A 21069-nucleotide genomic window follows, 5' to 3' on the forward strand; every position below is an offset into this window, starting at 1 on the left:
TCTAGTCTTTCGAATGTAAGCTCTATCATGTAACCTTCCAAGTGGGTGATTCCAAGTAAGTATGTTTTTAAAAATCAGAGTTTAAATTCAGTCATAGTGATGATATCTTACTCTTTTAAAGTTATCTAATGGCTAAAATAGCATATGGTTAATGTGATTAGTTTCAAATTTTTACTCTGAGATGATCACATAAATGAATGCAGGATTCAAGTAACACTGATATTGACCTTGGCTGAGTGGCTTCAAGGTTATTTACAGAAGTGGCTCTTGAAGGAATCATCTTTAGGCAGATGCTGACACCCACTGGTGAAAGACACAAACCTTTCCAAACAGAGGATCTCTAAATATAACAGAACCAAAAGAGCAAACTAACATGTGGTGTTGAAATTTGATATTTCCACCTACAGTGATTTCGATACTGCCCCCAATTTAAATGGCATCAACGGCCTATCCCACAATTTAAACTTAAACATGGGAGAAAATGGGTTTCCTCAACTTCAGTTGTTTCTGCAGATGTTCCGTATTTTCCTAAAATATTAAAATAAGCTGTGCTGCATGTTGTGTGATCCTATTTCTATGACATATTCAGAATAGGCAAATCTATAGAGACAGAAAGTAGGTTAGTGGTTGCCTAGGGCTCTGAGGGTTGGGGAAGACAGGGAGTGACTGCTAATGGGGATGGAATGATGGAAATGTTCTACATTCGGATTGTAATGAGAGTGGCACAACCCTGTGAACTTATTAAAAATCAATGAACTGTACACTTTAATTGGGTGGACTGTATGGTATGTGAATTACACGTCGATAAAGCTATTTCAGAGAAATAACTGTGTGGGACTCTGAGCTATCTCCTGACAAACACTGCTTGTTAACATTAAAATGAAAACAATAAAATTGACCCAGTTCTGAATGTTCCCTATAATCACAATTAAAAGCCTTACACAGCTTACACAGTAAATGAATTCATTTTTTTCTTTGGGGGGGTAATTAGATCTACTTTATTTATTTTAACAGAGGTCCTGGGGATTGAACCCAGGACCTTGTGTATGCTAAGCACGTGCTCTACCACACAGAATACTATGAACAACTATATGGCAATAAATTGGACAACTTAGAAGAAAAGGACAAGTTTCTAGAAACATACAGTCCACCAAAACTGAATCAAGAAGAAACAGATCATTTGAGCAGATCAATCACTGGAAATGAAATAGAATCAGTAGTAAAAAACCTCCCTGCAAACAAAAGTCCAGGACCAGATGGCTTCACTAGGGTATTCTCAAACATACAAAGCCCTTACACCAATCCTTCTCAAATTCTTCCAAAAGACTGAAGAGGAGGGAATACTCCCAAACTCATTCTATGAAGGCACAAATACACTGATACCAAAGCCAGACAAAGACAGGAGCAAAAAAGAAGACTATAGGCCAATATTGTTGATGAAAAAAGATGCAAAAATCCTCAACAAACTATTAGCAAACAGAATCCAACACCACATAAAAAAAAGATCATACACTGTGATCAAATTGGGTTCATCCCAGGGACACAAGGATGGTTCAACATATGCAAATCTATCGATGTGATACACCACATCAACAAAAGAAAGGACAGAAATCACATAATCATCTCTATAGATGAAGAAAAAGCATTTGTTAAAATTCAACACCCTTTTATGATAAAAACTCTTACCAAAGTGGGTATAGAGGGAACATTGCTCAACATAATAAAAGCTATTTATGACAAACCCATAGCCAACATAATACTCAACAGTGAAAAGTTAAAAGCGTTCCTGCTGAAATGTGGAACAAGACAAGGATGCCCACTCTCACCACTTCTATTCAACATATTATTAGAAGTCCCAGCCACAGAAATCAGACAAGAAAAAGAAATAAAGGGGATTCAATTTGAAAAGAAGAGGTAAAACTGTCATCATATGCAGATGACATGATACTATACATAGAAAACACTAAAGGCCCCAGACAAAAAATACTAGAGCTGATAAAAGAATTCAGCAAGGTAGTAGAATACTAGCTTAACATACAGAAATCAGTTGCATTTCTTTACACTAGCAATGAAATATTAGAAAAGGAAAGTAAAGAAATAATCCCTTTTAAAATTGCATCCAAAAAAAACCACTTAGGAATAAATATGACCAAGGAGGTGAAAGACTTATATGCTGAGAACTACAAAACACTGATTAAGGAAATTAAAGATGATTTAAAGAAATGGAAATATATTCCACAATCTGGGATTGGAAGAATTAATATTGTTAAAATGCCCATATTATTCAAAGCAATCTACAGATTTAATGTGATCCCTATCAAATTACTCAGAACATTTTTCACAGAACTAGAACAAATAATCCTAAAATTTATATGGAATCACAGAAGACCCAGAATTGTCAAAGCAATACTGAAGAGAAAGAATGAAGCTGGAGGAATAATCCTCCCAGACTTCAAACAATACTACAGAGCTACAGTAATCAAAACAGTGTAATACTGGCACAAAAACAGACATATGGATCAATGGAATAAAATAGAGAGCCCAGAAAAAAACCCACACACTTATGGTCAATTAACCTTCGACAAAGGAGGTAAGAATATACAATGCAGAAAAGACAGTCTCTTCAGTAAGTGGTGTTGGGAAAGTTGGACAGCCATACATAAATCAGTGAAGTTAGAACACTCCCTCACACCATACATAAAAATAAACTCAGAATGGCTTAAAGACTTGAACATAAGACAAGACATTAAACATCCTAGAAGAAAACACAGGCAAAACATTTTCTATACTTGATCTTAGCCAAAAGGCCGAGAAGCGATGGCAAAACATTTTCTGACATAAATCTTAGCAATGTTCTCCTAGGACAGTCTACCCAGGCAGTAAAAATAAAAGCAAGAATAAACAAACAGGACCTAATTAAATTTATAAGCTTTTGCACAGAAAAGGAAACCATAAACAAAACGAAAAGACAACCTATGGAATTTGAAAAAATATTTGCAAATGATGTGACTGACAAGGGCTTAATTTCCATAATATATAAACAGTTCATACAATTAAAAAAAACCAATCCAATAATGGCCAGAAGACCTAAACAAGCAATTCTCCAATGAAGACATACAAATGGCCAATAGGCACATGAAAACATGCTCAATATCGCTAATTATCAGAGAAATGCAAATCAAAAGTGCCATTAAGAATCACCTCACACCAGTCAGAGTGGCCATCATTCAAAAGTCCACAAACGACAAATGCTGGAAAGGGTGTGGAGAAGAGGGAACTCTCCTACACTGCTGATGGGAATGTAGTTTGGTGCAGCCATTATGGAAAACAGTAAGGAGATTCCTTAAAAAAGAAAATAGGCTTACCATATGATCCAGCAATCCTCCTGGGCATGTATCTGGAGGGAACTCTAATTTGAAAAGATACATGCACCCTACTGTTCATAGCAGCACTATTGACAACAGCCAGGACATGGAAACAACCTAAATGTCCACTGACGGATGACTGGATAAAGAAGTTCTGGTATATGTATGTGTGTGTGTATATATATACACATACACAATGGAACATTACTCAGCCATAAAAAATAATTTTAAAATGTCATTTTCAGCACTTGGATGGACTGGGAGATTGTCATTCTAAGTTAAGTAAGCCAGAAAGAGAAAGAAAAATACCATATATTATTCATATATGTAATCTTAAAAAAAAATGACACAAATGAACTTATTTACAAAACAGAAACAGACTCACAGACATAAAAGACAAACTTATGGTTACCAGGGGGAAAAGGGAATGGGGAGGAATAAATTGGGAGTTTGAGATTTACAGATACTAACTGCTATAAATAAAATAGATAAACAACAAGTTCATATTGTATAGCACGGGGAACTATTCTCAGTATCTTGCAGTAACCTATAACGAGAAAGAACATGAAAAGGAATATATGTATGTATATACGTATGACTGAAACAGTATCTTGTACACCAGAAATTGACATGATTGTAAACTGAGTATACCTCAATTAAAAAATAAAAATAATAAAAAGAAAATTGTCAAAGGATATATGGGCTGTTTTATCCTCTAGAATTTCCAAGAAGACAAAGAAGTCTTATACCCAAGTCCTATTTCTAACAACCATTTGAGTATACCTAGGATATGTCCAGGTTCACCAAGAAAGAATGCGTGATTGATTAGCAATTTCTGCTGAGAACCCAGATGAGAGCGGGGCATATGGTCTCATGTCTGCATATTCTTACATCCAGACTTTAACCCTCTTCCCAACAAGGCACACAGAGCTGTTAGCTTTGACTGCATTATTTGGGCCCCCGCATAATCACTTTAACTGAAATGTACTTTGGTTCTCTGGCCCTAGCTTGAATAAAGAGAATGTCTTGAAAAACATTTACAAGACAACCACCACTTTATTACTAAAATGATGTTTTTGAGGATGCTGTCCACCTTACCCTCTCCCAAGGGAGAAATTTCTCTCAGGTCTAAGAGCCAGAAAATGCTTTACTCTTCCTGAACATCTGGTTTCCATTTAACTTATAAGTAATGTGACTCATAGACTTCTCTTTTTTTTTTCTTGCTTTGCCCATAGGACTCGAATCTCAGAGTCGAATGTGAAGTTCGCCTACAGCCGTGCAGTTTTTTTTATAACTTGGTGCCAAGCAATTATTTCACCTTTTTCTACTCACCCTCATTTTTTATTCTATTTATTTTTAAAAAATTTATGTCCAGTGTGTGTTTCTTTTTGGCAGGTTGTAAATAAATGAAAAGACAAGTGGGAGGCAGATAGGCAGCTAAACAGCTAGACAGATAAAACAGAATCTCTAGCTAGGTAGAAAGCAAAACAGGTAAAGAACTTGACAGAAAGATATGTAGCCCCTGGCAAGATTAATAGATAAACAGGTTGTTAAGACACAGTTTGTAAAAGGTTTAAAGAGAGCATATTTTAAAACAAACTGTAAGTTTTACCTTTATTTTTATAGGGCTATCAAATTCATAAAATACTTATTATTTCTTACTATCCTTCCTGTTACCATTTGCTATCTACCCTCCCATTTTATCTGTTTGATCTATCATCCCCACTCTAGTGATTTCAAAAACAGATCTCACAGAAGGGGAGAAGAATGCCAGTGGAAAAGAGCCCTTTCCAGGAAAATAAACAAACAAACAAAACAAAGACACACACAATTCATGAAGAGAAAAAAATATTCTGAACCTTTGTGAAGGAAGTACTCTTGTGTTGGGTTTTGCCTGGAGTTTTTTTTTTTTTTCAATTAATCCCTTTTGGTAATAAGGTTCCCAAAGAGAACAGTGGTCTCTGATGTGGAGGTAACACTCTTCAAAGGCCCCCACATGGCGTTAAGAACCCTGGCAAAGGCCTGTCCCACCAGGAGCTGGCCACACAGCCACGTTCATGGTGGCAGCATTAGAGAGTGGCCATGGCAGTGCTGACTGATTCACTCTGTGTCCAAGTTTCCAGTTATTTCATTTGATTACACTTGGGTGTGTTTTAAGAGATGGCTGCAGTGGGTGGGAGTTGGTAAAGAAACGTGCATTTCCATTACCAAAGTAGGTATCAAACCCTCGGCGGGTTGGAAGACATTCTTTCCGGTACATTCCCAGGTGCCATTTTCCGACCATATGGGTGGTGTAGCCTGCTTCTTTTAGAAGCTGGGGCAGGAGTTTTTCATCCAGAGGAACGCAGCTGGGCTGGCAGGGCCAGATAATCTGATGCTGTAAACCTGTGTGGATCTTAAAAGAGATAAACAAAAAATTATGGATTAATGATGTTGAAACATTCTGAACAAGCAAAGTGGTTGCCTAATTTACTGGACATATCTGTAGACCCAAATGTTTAATTCTGTTCCTGTACCGGTTTAAGGCATTTCTGAAAGGCATTTTTCTCATTCAAATAAGGTCATAGACATAAATAAGGATTTGAAAAAAATGAATAAAAGCACTCTAACAAACGTTAGACAGTTTCAACAAATATTTATCAAGGAACTATGTCAGAAACCATTAACTTCAGTTTTCACTTCCTACCTCAAAAAAGTAGCCTTAATATGAAATGTGGATCTATCAAGGAAAAAGGGTTCCAATTTCCCTGCACTTGAGACATTGATGTTTGATTAGAAGGAGCTTCTGTAATCTTTCAAGACTTGATTTTTTTAAGGGTATAATGAAGGCGATGATTTGCATTTTTCATTCCAAATTATATAAACCATAATTTCAAAGGACAGTGACCAACATTTTCTTAAAAAAAAAAAAAAAAAAAGGCAGCCATGTGATCCACAGGTTGGGAGTGGCTCAAACCAGTACGCCCAGGGTGCAAGCAACACACTTTAAGAGATGATCACTTGTTGAGTCTTGGTATAATGTTAAAATAGAATATCCACAATTAAATGAAAAGGCTATTAAAATAACCTTCCAACTACGTATCTGTGTAAGGCTGGATGTTCTTCATCTACTTTTCCAAAATAATATACACTTGACCTTTCAACAACTGGGAGTTAGGGGCACTAACCTCCATGCAGTTGAAAATCCGAGTATACTTTGACACTGACTGCATCTGCGTCTGGGGATTCAACCAATCACAGATCATGCAGTACTGTAGTCTGTCTTTAGTGAGCAAAATCTGTGTATAAGTGGATCCTCACAGTTCATATCCATGCTGCTCAAGGGTCAACTGCATTGCACAGATCGAAGGCAGAAGCAGATGTAACAGTTTAGCTATCTTCTTTTGTCGGGGGAGGGAATTAGGTTTGTTTGTTTCTTTGTTTACTTACTTACTTATTTAGTGGAGGTGCTGGGGATTGAACCTAGGACCTTGTGCACACTCAGCACACACTCTACCACTGAGCTATACCCTCCCTCCTCTAGCCATCTTCTATTAATAGAAGACATGTACAAAGATATAAAACAATACCACTCTTCTCATGTCATTCTTATTTTAGAAAATATAATTATTTTTCCAAAGTTATTTATGTTAATACATAATAGAATTATTATTGCTACTTTTCAACAAATAGTATTTTTAAATTTCTATTTTAACTTCTGATACAGTAAAATTTGAAAGCTATAATCGCATAAACATAAGTGCTCTGAGGTCCTCAACTTTTAAGCAGGTACACAGGTCCTAAGATCAAAACGTTTGAGAACTGATGCTATGTCTGACAGTCATCACTGCTATGAGGAAAAGCAAGCAGGAGAGGGAGACAGTGACAGAAGTGATTCTTTAGAGAGGGTGGCAAAAGAAAGCTTCTTGGAGGAGGAGATACCTGAGCAGAAACCAGAATAAAGTAAAAGAGTAAGTGAGAGCCTTTGCAGAAATCTGGGGCAGAGCAATCTAGGCATAAGAAATGAGAAGTACAAAGGTCCTGAACTTGCTAGGTAAGTTTGAAAGCCAGATGGAAACCAGTGTGGCCCTTGTCACAGCGCCTATGCTGAGGGACGCCACTGTGCCCACTGCTGGGGCACAAGGGGGATCCCAGGGGCTTCTCTCCTTAACTGCCCAGACCCTCCCTTTCCTAAAACATCACTCTCATCTCTTGTCCTTGCTTAGCCAGAAGGGTGCCCTTCCTTGGATAAAGTGGGGCTGGGGTCTCACATTCAATTCTGCACTGATGCCAGAGTCCCCTAACACTCACTGGGTGCTCCTGATTCCCCTAGAATAAACAGAGAGAGCTCCAGGACCAGGAGGTTGACAGTGCCAGTTCTCAGCCCAACCATGACTCTCTGGCACCTCCATCAGCTGTCAGGTGGGTAGCAAGCAATTATTAAGTGGTTTAAAAAAAAATTCTTTGCAAATGATTTACTTGCTTTTATAATTTAAAGGAGAATAGCGCGAAGCTCAGAGAATTAAATCCTATCCCTTCACTCTCACTAAGCACATACCAAACAGTCAACAACTGTCACGGTTATGACTGTAAGCACTGTCATCAATAACACATCCCACCCTCTCACCTACATCTCAGTAACACTTTCTTGAGGAGATGAGGTGGGATTATGTAGAACATGCACCTAAGCCTGGGCCCACCCCCCGAGTGTGATGTGGTGCACATGAACATCTAACGAAATGCATGCTGGTACCAATCTCCAGTTTTACTGGGGCCATTAAATACTGATTTATCATCGATTTTCTCAGGTTCAAGTATTGACTACTCAGACTGGACAGATTTTTGTCTTGTTTGGTTTTAAATTCATGGCAATAAACACATACAAAATAAACACCAAAACAGAAAAGCTTCAAACTCACAATCTTTTTAAAAAAATTTATTATAAGCTATTTACTATTAAATAGTTTTCTCATAAACTTTGACATCTTGAATTTCATTGTGTGTGTGTGTTTTTCCAGAGCCAACACTTTTGGAATTTTGCCTCCTATTGCTTGATTACATGATGCCTTTCCCTGCCCTCCTAAAAGAATCACATGGAATATCTTAAATGTTTAATTAAAGTGGGTTTATTTTGAAGGTGATGGATATGCTAGCTGTCTTGAATGTGGTAATGGTTTCACGGGCATACATGTATTAAAACTTATACTGTATTCTTTAAATATGTGCAGTTTGTTGCAGGTCAACTACACTCCTATAAAGCTGTTCAAAAATAAAGGTGAGGTTAAGTTTTCTATTGAGATTTTTATGTCTTGCCTAGAAATAACTGGACACTTACACTGGAATATGTGCCAGCTGCCTTCCAGGTGCACTCCAAATTCCCAGTCTCTTCTGTCCTGTCTCCACCCTGGGAAGCTGACCTATGTGACCAAATCAAAGGGTTCCCATGCCTTCTGGCTTCTGATTGGGTTCAGCCACTGGGGAGGTGGGACAGGGGACTGGAGGGAGGGAAGAGATGAGTGGGCCTGGGTTGCCAGGCGCCTCTATCCTGCTGGCCATCCTGAAGGCAGCCTTCTCTCCAGGACTCTCTCTTTCTAGGTTCTGGTCAATCCCCCTTCCTTCCTTCCAGTCTAGGGATAGTAACAGCTCCAGTGGGTAATACACGACCCCTTGTGTTTCTCCCATACACTCACACCTTTTAAAATAGTCCTTTTGTGAATAAACTCTCCCTAAATTATCCTAATTTGAATGTGCCACCTTTTCCCCAGCTGGAATCCTGAATAATAAGGATGTTATAGCAACCAGGCTGGGAAAGGGAAATACCACTCTCTAAACATACACACACACATATCCCCCAAATAATATCCTGTCCATGGGTAACACCAGAAGTTTACTCAATAGAAAATTAGTCCTGGGTTCAAAACTTTCATAATGCATACTAACTGGTCACAGCACAGGATAAGAAAAGATAATATTTTATGAATTCAAAATACCCAGTGGAGACAAGTGCTGTGTGCAAATGTCTTTAAATGGAAAGCTCATCCATCACAGGCAGAGAATTAACTCCGATCCCTGTAAGGCACTGCCAAGGGATGCTGTGTAACCTGCTTTTCCAAGGCCACAGGCGCCACGCCAGGTGGTCAGCTGAAGCCGGCCTCTATTATCTACAGTCATATGGAGCAGGGAACATTCTTTTCAGTGCCTGAGAATTTATTTGACAGAGCATTTTTGTGGCATTACTGGGGAAGTGGAACCCAAAGTCTGGATGACAGCCGAAAACATGTTTTTGGTCTGTTCGAACACTATTTGAAGTAAGAAAGCTGCAGTGTGTAGAGAAACAGTAAACAGGCCAAGGCTGAGCTGGTTCCAACCCAGAACTTGAGTTTTGCACAGAACTAGGGCTTCATGCGACAGGAGGACAACAAGGCATCAAGAGGAATCAAAAGGAAAAATAAGTGTCTCCCTGGAAACACAACAGCATCTAAAACAATTCCATTCTGACACCCATCTTCAATGTTTGGAGTAGGTATGAACGGAGAGGGCCCTATAGATAATAAATGAAAGTCCAATGGAGTTACTCTCTCTCTACCATGTGTAGCCATCCCATCTTCATTAGACCAAATCCTCTTTCAAAAAATTTCTAAGCTTTTTCTTGACTGTCAAGGATTCCCTCCACAAAAGCAAAGGGTCTGCAAATTTAGTAAAGGACCTGGCATGTCTCTGTGTTCTTTCTATGAGACAACTGATGAAAAATCCTTTGTTTACATGCTTTGTTGCATGTAGAGGTTTATTTGATCCTGTAAGTTGTTCTGTCCCCTATAGACCTAGAATATGCTATCAGTCTAGTCTCATGAGCGCCAAAGACAAAACCACTGTCCTGGAGGAGGAGCAGTTAGGGTGACTCCCACATCAGAATTCCTTATAGTCCCTCTCTAAGAGGTCCAGGTAGTCTAGCGGCTAATTATCTGTTTGGAAGCTCAGGGCACTGTGCTTCAGCAACACTTATAATAATAACTCTTCCAGAGAGCAGATGACCCGTTACTACATACATGGCAATGAAGGCTATTTCTCTCCAAACCTCAGCAGTGTTGAGATAATATCCAGGTGAACAGAGGAAGATCCTGTCCTATCGGTCTGACTCATTGCACCCATGTATCTGCAACATCTCCTGCTATAGTATTTGAAAATCAGGAAAATGGGCAGCTCTACTTCTTCACTTTATATCCCAGAGAGCCTAGAGGGAAGCTCTGTAACCAGAACACAATCACAGAACACGCTGGCGGCCAGCCAGGAGTTCAGAACCTCCAGCTTGGGCCCAGGCCAGAGTGCTACAGGTTTTAACCAGGGTCAAGTACCACTCAAGTCACCTCAGGGCTTATTCCTGGAGATGCCCCACAGAACAAATGGAGAGTGGAGAATCTGCTCCCTTGCCCTGTGAGCCTTCTAAAAAGCAGTCAGCTGCCCGTGCTGCTGAAGCCAAGAGCTACAGAACACACATTATATGTGCTAGGGGCCTGGCTTTGCCATCTGGCCTGGTCCTGCAGAACTCGGGCTGCAGAACTGGCTGGCGTCACTGACAGTTTTAAGGGTCTATTTATTTTGGTGTTGATTAGCAAAGAATGTAAATCTCTGACTAAACCATAAAGGGATGTTGTTTGTAAAAGGAATAAATATGGCAAAAACTGTTTCAGGGCCATCCTCTGTTTAAATTATAAATCTAACCAAAAGCCCACAGTGAAAAAGATGGAAAATACAGAGGAAAAAGAATTTTTAGAAATGTGATATGATTAAGGAAACAAAAACAGAGTTACCAGGCAGTAACAGCTTATGCTCAAACTGATTCTTGAAATAACAAATTTCAGATATCAATCAAAACCAAAAAAATCCCAGAAGTCAATGGGTCATATTTCACTCAGCCCCAAACTTATTTCCTTATTTCCTCTTTTCCAATTACTTGGGAAGTAAAAAAGTAAAAATTAGAATTAAAAAAGAGTATCTTTGGAAAGGGGGTGGGAAGGGATAAACTGGGAGTTCAAGATTTGCAGATACTGACTGGTATATATAAAATAGATAAACAAGTTTATACTGTATAGCACAGGGAAATACATTCAATATCTTGTAGTAGCTTATGGTGAAAAAGAGTATGAAAATGAATATATGTGTATTCATGTATGACTGAAGAATTGTGCTGCACACCAGAAACTGACACATTGTAAACTGACTATACCCCAATTAATAATAATAATAAAAAAGAGTATCTTTAACATTTGCAGAATGAGGCCTCTAGCTGTCCCTTCCCTTTAAGGAAAACGCTTCTGGGCCCTGGCTAGGCTTGGGAGGGGCATCTGGTTTCAGCAAAGACAAATGACCCATCAGAAGAAGTCATCCCCAGGCTCCCTGCACTGGAGCCCTCATGAGTTCTAGCAGGCAGTCATCTTACTCCTGAGCAGGGAGCTGATGTGTCCTTTACTCCCCCTCTTGAAGGAGGACAGGAATAAAGACCAGCAAGTGCTTTCTCTTTGGAGGCACCTATGACCTCTGGACTACATGCTTCTCTTATCGCTCACTCCTTGGATGCCTTTGCCAGGGGGTTATATGAACACTCCCAGTGTGGGACTATCTTTCCCCAAGACTCCGTCCCTTTCTTCCAACTCTTGACTCATCTTTGCCCCACTTCCAATCTCAGAGTCCAGGGAGAGGAGACCGGGGACAGGAGTCAGACAGAAGTCACTGAGAGGCAAGCAGGAGAGGGGTGATAAGGAATGGGCAGGCAGGACACTGAGGGCACTCAGGAAAAGCAGGAGGTGAGGGCATCCCCAGGCAGCCCTGCTTCCTCTTTCCATGCCGCAGTACGCAATGCCCCATTCTACCTGCAGCCGTGGGTCTTACCTGCTCACATTCTTAAAGCAAACTTGAAGCAAAAGTCAAAAATTACCCACAGTGCTCGCACACAGCCTCCTTCCTATGTTTCCTGTCCAAGGTTCTGCTTCAGGGATGAGTGAAAAGCCGTGAAAGTGTCTTGTCCATTTAGCAATGTCATTAAGAGAAATGTGGCGTGAGTCCCTTAAGAATGGAACCTTGGAGTCATCTTTCATTCTCCTATTCTCTGCCAAGGTTTATGGAGTTCTGGTGGAGTGGTCCCCTCAGGTGCCAAGGTAAGGATGTTCCCAGGTGAGGACCAAAGTTACTTTACCCTTTTTTTCCCAGAAAGAAATGTTTCTACTAAGACCTACCAGTTTAGTTATCCTTGCATCCTTTTACTTTCTTAAAAAGGAAGCAAGGGCACTAGAAATGACAAATCAACTCTAAGCAGTTAGGATAGCGAGCTCTTTCAGGAAATGCGCAGGTGTTAAAGCGCTTAGCATGTTCATTCATTTAGTTTTTCATCCCTGGGTGCTTCTCCGGGCCAGAGACCAGCAAGGCAATTTCATGGAGAAGTCAGACCTGAGAACAGACAACCATGCTTAAAATGTGAACCAAGACTGCAGAGGTTTCACAACATTGTAAAATGACTATAACTCAATAAAAAAAAGTTAAAATAAAATAAAATGGAATTTGCTAATCTAGAATAAAAGAGTGCAGAGGTTTATTGAACACTTTGTACTGAAAAAAGTCAATTTGTAAGAATATGGAAATCCAGTATTTTCAGGTCTTCTCTTTGAACTCAAAGTGGTATACAAATTCATTAGAAAAGCTGAAGGATCTTTATTTATTTACTATCTTAACCACTTTCATAAACATCTTTACTACATGTGTCTTTTTATTGAAATACATTTGACATGTAACACTGCATAAATTTAAGGTGTCCCACATGTTAATTTGATACATTCACACATGGTGATATGATTGCCACTGTAGTGATAATTAACATCTCCACCACAGTACATAATTATCCTGTCTTTTTACTGGTTGGAATCATTAAGTTCTAGTCTCCTAGGAAATGTGACGATTATAACACAATATTGTTGTCTACATTCACTATTCTGTGCATTAGATCTCTACATTTTATTTACTATCTGTTGCAAGTTTGTACCCTTAAAAATCTCTCCTAAATCCCACTCCCAAAGGATTTTTAAATTAATATTTTTAATCTTGAGATTTTAAACAAGGGGAAGGTGAATATAAAATCTATTCCACTATATGTATAACATGCCTCCAAAGGATACAAAAAATTTAATAAACAGCAGCTACCTGTGGGAGGGAGGTCTGGAGGAGAGGATGATCTATTTTTATACATATCTCCCTTTTACAACCTTTTAGATTTGAACATTTTAAAAATAAGCTTACCCTTAAAAAAAGGGAACATGTAAAATTTAATTCCAACTGGAATCACAGGTTTACAAAGAATGCCACCTGGCACTTCACTGTGGTTCCACTGTCAGCATACAGGAGTCTTCAGTGTAACTACTATGAAAGCAGACGCAAGTAGAGCTGAAGTTTAATGTTTTACCATGAGCGGGCAGTACCAGGCACAGGGAGACCCTGCCCCCCTCTCTGAGCGCTCCACATGCCTTTCACACCCTCCTTCACTCAGCCCCAGCCACAGGGGCCTTCTCCCTGTTATTCTTAGAGCAAGCTCATTCCAGCCTCGGGCCCTTACTTGGGTTAAACTCTTCCCGGGGAGTCTTTGCACGGCTGACTCTTCATGCAGGCGTCCACCCAATCACTGCCTTGGAGATCCCTTCTTGAGTCACTATCACTTTACCTACTTTATTTTCTTCCCACATTTATTGCCATGCCATTTACAAATTCACCTTATTTATTCATTTACTTATGTGTGTGTGTTTCACGCCCTCCTGGGTCACTCCTTTCCCTCACCTCACCCCTGCCAGACTAAGCACCAGGAGATGCCCGGAGTATATACCCGACATCAACAGTGGCTCAGTAAATACTTGTTGAATGAAAGCATGAATGAATGCACTGTACTTAACAGTAATAGACTGGAAGCTGTCCCTCTAAAAGCAGGAATAGGAAAAGGATGTTCACTCTCACCACTTCTATTCAACATTGTACTAGAGCTTCTAGTCTTGGCAGGTAGGCCAAGAAAATGAAATAAAAGGCATCCAGTTTGGAAAGGAAGAAGTGAAACTAATTCTCTTTGCAGATGACAGGACCTTGCATACAGAAAACCTAAAGACCTCACACACAATTAGAACTAATAAGTTCAGCAAGGTTGCAGGCTACAGATCAATATACCCATGTCAGCTATATTTCTATAATGAAAAATACAACTAGGAATGAACAATCAAAAATGAAATTGAAAAACAATTCCATTTACAATAGTATCAAAAAGAATAAAAACTAAAAAAAAAATGTAACCAAAGAAGTATAAGATTTGCATGTTGAGAACTACAAAACATTATTTAAGAAATTAAAGAAGACCTAAATAAACAAAAAAGCATCTCACAGTCACTGATTGGGAAGACTTACATTGTTAAGGTGGTAAGACTCCCCAAATGGATCGGTAGATCAATGAAATCCCTATCAAAATTCCAAAGCCTTTTCCACAAAAATGGACAAATTGATCTTAAAATTCTTACGGAAATGCAAGGGGCTCAGAAGAGCCCAATCTTGAAAAACAACAAAATTGAAAGACTCAAAGTTTCTGATTCTGAAACCTACTACAAAGCTAGTTACTCAAGACAAAATGGTACTGGTATAAGAATAAGTACAAAGATAAAAATACTTTCAAATCATCTATCTGAAAAGGGTTTAGTATCTAGAATATAAAAAGTGTGGCAAGGATGTGGGGAAGTTGGAGCCCACATACACTGTTGGTGGGACTGCAAAGTGGTACAGCTACTATGGGAAGTTTGGCAGCTCCTCAAAAAGTTAAACATAGAATTGCCACATGACCTAGCATTCTACTTCTAGGTATATGTCCTAGGAAACCAAAAATAAAAATACGTTCATACAAAAACTTTACATGGCTGTTCACAGTGGCATTATTCATAATAGACAAAAAGTACAACAATCCAATGTCCATCAACTGATGAATGTATAAATAAAATGTTGGTATTTCCACATAATGGAGTATTACTTAGCCACAAAAAGGAACAATATATATATTACAATGTGGATGAAAGGACAGTTACTGTATGATTCCATTTATATGAAATGTCCAAAACAGGCAAATCCATAGACATAGAAAGCAGTTTAGTGGCTGCTAGGAACTAGGGAAAGAGGAGAATGGGGAGTAACTGCTAATGGTTATGGGGTTTCATTCTGGGATGATGGAAATGTTCTGGAACTGGATAGTGGTGATGGATGCACAACCTTGTGGACATTTGAAAAACCAATGGCATATACTTAAAATGATTAATTGTATGATAATGAAATATAACTTAAAATATATACATGTGGGGAAATAAGCAATAAATATATTGCTGGTAGGAATGTAGATTGACATAACCTACTGAAGCACAATTTTGCAATATTTATCGAAATTACAAATGCCTCTACCTTTAAATCCAGAATATTCCTTTTCTAGAATTTATCCTACAGATATATATTCAAACATGTGCAAAATGACATATGTACAAGGTATGGACTTCAGCATTCTTTGAGATTGCAAAAGGCTGCAAACAACCTGCATGTCCATCATTATGTGGCTACTTAAATAAATTATGATATATCCATTTAACAAAACAGTGTACATCCACAAAAATTAATGAAGATGCTCCTTATGTAATGATAATAAAATTGTCTCAAATATTAAATCAAAAAAATGAGGTACAAAACAGTATGAAGAATATGCTTCCACTCTGATCATTTTGTATGTATAGAAATACAGAATCACTATGCTGTAGACCAGGAACTAACAGAGTATTGTAGATCAATTATGCTTCAAAAAAACAAAAAAACTCACAGAAAAAGAGATCAAAATTATGGTTAGCAGAGGCAGGGGGTTGGGGGAGAGGAAATTAGATGAAGGCAGTCAAAAGGTACAAACTTCCAGTTATAAGATAAATAAGTACTAGGGATGCAATGTACAACATGATTAATATAATTAACACTTCTGTATGTTATATGTAAAAGTTGTTAACAGAATAAATCCTGAGTTCTCATCAAAGGGAAAATCTTTTTTTCTTTTTGTTTTTTTATCTTTATGAAATGACAGATGTTCAGTAAACTTTTTGTAGTCACCATTTCATGGTGCATATTCATCAAATCATTGTACTGTACAACTTAAACATATACAGGGCTATATGTCAATTATATATCAATAAAACTGAGAGAAAAAAGAATCTCCCCTAAAAAGAGTATGTTACCATTCAAATAAAAAAAGGAGAAATATCTACATATGTATTAGTTTGTATATGCATAAAATACTTTTGGAAGAGTGAAGCCACTATGGAAAACAGTACGGAGATTCCTCAAAATAAACTAAAAATGTACTTACTATATGTTCCAACAATCCCACTCCTGGGCATACATCTGGAGAGTACTCCAATTTGAAAAGATACCTGCACCCCAATGTTCATAGCAGCACTATTTACAACATCCAAGACATGGAAGCAACCTAAATGTCCATCGACAGATGACTGGATAAAGTAGCTGTGGTATATTTATACAATGGGATACTATTCAGCCATAAAAAAGAATGAAATAATACCATTTGCAGCAACGTAGATGGACCCAGAGATTACCATACTAAGTGAAGTAAGTCAGACAAGAAAGACAAATATCATACATCACTTATATCTGGAATCTAAAAAAAGGAGACAAACAAACTTACTTACAAAACAGAAACAGGCTCACTGACAGAAAACAAACTCATGGTTACCAAAGGGGAAAGAGGGAGTGGGTATACCTTAGGAGTTTGGGATTATTAGATACAAACTGCAATATACAAAATAGATAAACAACATGGCCCTACTGTATAGCATAAGGAACTACATTCAATAGCTTATAATAAACTATAATTAAGAAGAATATGAAAGAGAATATATATATATGTAACTGAATCTCTATGTTGTATACCAGAAACTAACACAACATTGTAAATCAATTATATTTTAATTTTTTTTAAGTTTAAAAAAATACTTTTGGAAGGATATGTACATGGCATGGATCTGACAGAAGTCCAAACATATGGAATGACAGAGACCTGAATTCTAGTGACTGGATTATCAGTAACTACTTAGCTCATCTGCTGATCCATCTCCCTCTCCCCTCCACCCAAACTCTAAGCATTTTCCAGCAAAGCATGCAAGTTTATGAAGGTTCATATATGAGGATTTTGAACAATTAAATGTCTCAATGTAAAAGGTTGAATTCGTGTTCTTTTTTAAACAAGCAGCTCCTGCAACCTGGTAAGGGACAACTTTTTTGGGCAAGATTAATCTCTCTTCCTACCAGTAGGTGGAGATAGTGGGTACAATAATATGCTTTTGCCAAGTTAGAAACTTGCTCTTAATGGACACAAGACCCTTAGAGTCGAAGAAATTTAGAGCTAGAAAGAGCCTTAGAGTTCTGCCCAACTCCCATATTTTACAGATAGGGAAAATTATGTCCTGCAAGGTCAGATTCTAAAGGCTGACATGGCAAAAACTGAAACCCACATCTCATAATTCTTAACTGGACCTCTTCACTAAAGACTTTTTATAAGGTAAGACCCTAAAACTAAGAATTTCTTGGCAATACAAAGTTCAATCAGTCAAAGTTTATTTATCACTTTGTGCTTTTCTTTTCTAATATAAAGTTAGATGATTAAGGGAGGGGGCACCTCTATTAAAGCATGATTGTTCAGTTCACAAACATGACTTAAACAGTTCTTTCAAGTACCTAATTTTGCAATAGTCAACAAATTTCCTCATTTTATTGTCTAAAATTACATACAACACATGACTCGTTCTGAAATAAAAACTCTCCCCATTTTCACTTTACATTTAACATAGGCAATTCCTAACTTGAAATGTTAACAGGTTAATTTTTTTCATTGAGATGCTTAGGAATGATGTAAATGTCAAAAAATAAGAGGTTATTTATTGAGTAAATCTGAAGCAGCTCTTGCGATGATATTTTAAATAATTCTGGGTAGGCAATGTGGTATAGTGGTTGTAGAGCTACTGCCTGGTTCAAATCCTGATCCACAACTTACCAGTCCTGGGACCTTGGACAAGTTTCTTAACCTCTCCCAGCCTCAGTTTCCGTGTTACCAAATAGAGATGATAAGAGTAACACCTACTTCACTGGGCTGCCGTAAGCGTTAAATGAATTAACACATGTCAAATGCTTGGAATGGTACCAAAATATAGTATCTGAGGCCAGGGAGGATTCTTGGCTCTCCTAGAAATATTTACTCCTTTAAAAGAGGATGCTTGCTAACCCAAGGTATTTCTAATTAAGTCTCCTGACCTCGAAGAGAGTAAAACTAAAGAGAAAAGTCAAACAAAACGGGGAGGCTAGCTTGCTACGTTGACTGGTCTCTAAACTTTTTTGGAGCATACAGCCTCTACCCTTAGTTCACTTCTTCACTTCAGGGTACTGTAAATACTCAAGGTTTGTTTGTCCCCTCCCCCACCCCCTACCGAGACAGAATATTGCTGACATTGCGGGGAATGTTCTGGGGCAAAAGCAGTTGATTATATGAACTAGTTTTTGAAGTGTGATATTTGCTTTCTTGTTGAAGACTGTTGGAAGAAAGGAAGTTGGAGAAATGAAAGGCCCTCCCATTCTTCCGCAATTTGAGTTCAGTTCTCTTACTTCAAGAGATCAAATGCAGAACCATTTGGGCAGACCTTGTCTTCCCTCTTCTCCCCTTTTACTCAAATACCCTTTTACTCCCACAAAGGCAAGGGTGAGATGTGCATTAAAGCAGGGACCCCTGATCCCACATAGCAGCCAGTTAGAACTGCGGAAAGTACATAGGGCTGATAGTGAAGGGAATCACCCTTGACCTCCACTGCAAACCTTGAGCTACTTCTCAGTCCGTAGTAAAACTCTATCTTTTCTGTTTCTAAAAGACTTCAGACCACTGTGCAAATCTTTACTGCAAGTGAACCCTCCCTTCTCTTGATCTCAGGACAACATGAGGTTGGGGTTGATCTGAAGCCTACATGAACACAGATTTGGGAGGGCAAGGTTCAAGCACATCCTGTCACTGGCACAATAAGGGCCCAAAGCAGAGCTGTTGAACAAACAGTATACATATACAGAGGTATGCCTGTGTTCTCAAACAAGACCTGTTTATTGTATTTAAAATGGTCATAATCACAAAATGTCAATCTTATTCAGATTAAGGGGAAAAATAAGTCCAATTTTAGAGGCCTGAGATTACCAGTGGATGCAGGAAAGGGACAAACCCCAGCCTTACCACTTTCTAGCTTTGTGAGTCAACATGTCATTGAACCTCTACAGGTCTACTCTCTCGTGTGTAAAAGGGGATTCAAAATAACAGCTACCTCATAGGATGTTTCAAGAATTAACTTTCAAAAAATAAGTAAAGCACTATGCAAATGTTCTTGATATTCTTAATTATCTAGCGTATGCACGCTCTCTACAAATATACTTTGCTCTGTTAACTATGGAGAAGTTTTTAAAGAGATAATGAAGATGCTCAGAGGCGTTGAACACGGGTTAAACCTTGAAGGAAAGACAGCAGCCCAAGAAAAAATCAACCCTTAAGTAGGTTTCATTCCAGGGCTGCTGAGAACTTGGAAAAATTAATCTTTGGTGGGGTAGTCCTCACCTATGTTTGCTGGGTTCACAGGGAACCAAAGGCACATCCACTGCGGACTCTCCTTCATTTCAACGCTCCCCTCAGCTTTTCTGGCTCCCCACCTCTCACTGCTCCAGAGCTGAGCGCCCGGCCGCGCTCCCTCCAACCTCCCACTTCAGGACTGCTCCGCAGCGTCCGTTCTGACCGTTCCGCCTACCGGCTCACAGCGCCCAGCATCTAGCATTGCCCAGAACCCCTTCACCTCGACCTTTAGAAATCAGAAGACAGAAAAACTACTCGGAGAGGTGGGGCGCCAGGGGACACGGGGAGCCCTGAAGCCGGGCATGCGCAGAGGCCCCCGCGGGCCGCGGGCCTGGGAGGAGCAAAGACCCGGATGCCGGGGCGAGAAGCCGCCACTCCTGAGACCGAGTTCGGGGAGCCGACCCCGGCTGGCCAGTGCCCGCCGGGAGCTCGGGGCCCACTTCTAGGAGGCTCGCGGGCCCCGCGCGCCTGGAGCGGTGCCGCCGGAGGGGTGGGGCCGCGGCCGGAGGCGCAGCGTACCTGGTAGCGGCCGGTGAGCAGCTGGCTCCGCGATGGCGTGCACAGCGGCTGCGTGTAGTAGTTGTCCAGCAGCACCCCGCCGCCCGCCAGTGCGTCCAGGTGCGGCGTGCGGATGTCAGAGCCGTGGAAGCCCACGTCGTTCCAGCCCAGGTCGTCCGCCAGCACGAAGACGAGGTGGGGCGGCCGGCCGGCCCCTCTGCCCGAGCCCGGCGGCGGCAGCAGCAGCAGCAGCAGCAGCAGTCCCAGCGCGTGGACGGCGGGGAGGAGCGGCCGCCGCGGCCCGGGGCCTGGGTGCAGGCTCGCCGCGCTGCGCCGGCCCATCGTGCGCCGCCGGCGGTGCCCGCGCCTGTGGCGCCACCAGCCCCGGGCACCGCTTATAGAACCAGGAACTGGGGCGGCAGGGGCCTGCCCCGCCCCGGCACGGGACTTCACCCCCAACGGGCCACGGGCAGGAGCGGCCCGGCGCCGGAGCCCCCGCCGCCTCTGACACGGGCCCGGCCGGTG

At 40.1% G+C, this 21069-nt stretch overlaps 1 protein-coding gene across 1 annotated transcript in view; it reads right to left on the minus strand.

Moving 5' to 3' along the window:
* Positions 1-21069, minus strand: part of ARSB (arylsulfatase B) — a 141677-nt gene extending 120608 nt beyond the window's left edge. Inside the window, exons 1-2 of the mRNA XM_031447069.2 lie at positions 20566-21069; positions 5574-5760 (exon numbers count right to left, since the gene is read on the minus strand). Of these exons, the coding sequence (XP_031302929.2) occupies positions 5574-5760; positions 20566-20886 (508 nt within the window). The 5' untranslated portion in view covers positions 20887-21069. The remainder of the gene's footprint in view (positions 1-5573; positions 5761-20565) is intronic.

Source organism: Camelus dromedarius, chromosome 3, assembly GCF_036321535.1.
Source record: "Camelus dromedarius isolate mCamDro1 chromosome 3, mCamDro1.pat, whole genome shotgun sequence".
Taxonomy (NCBI): Eukaryota; Metazoa; Chordata; class Mammalia; order Artiodactyla; family Camelidae; genus Camelus; species Camelus dromedarius.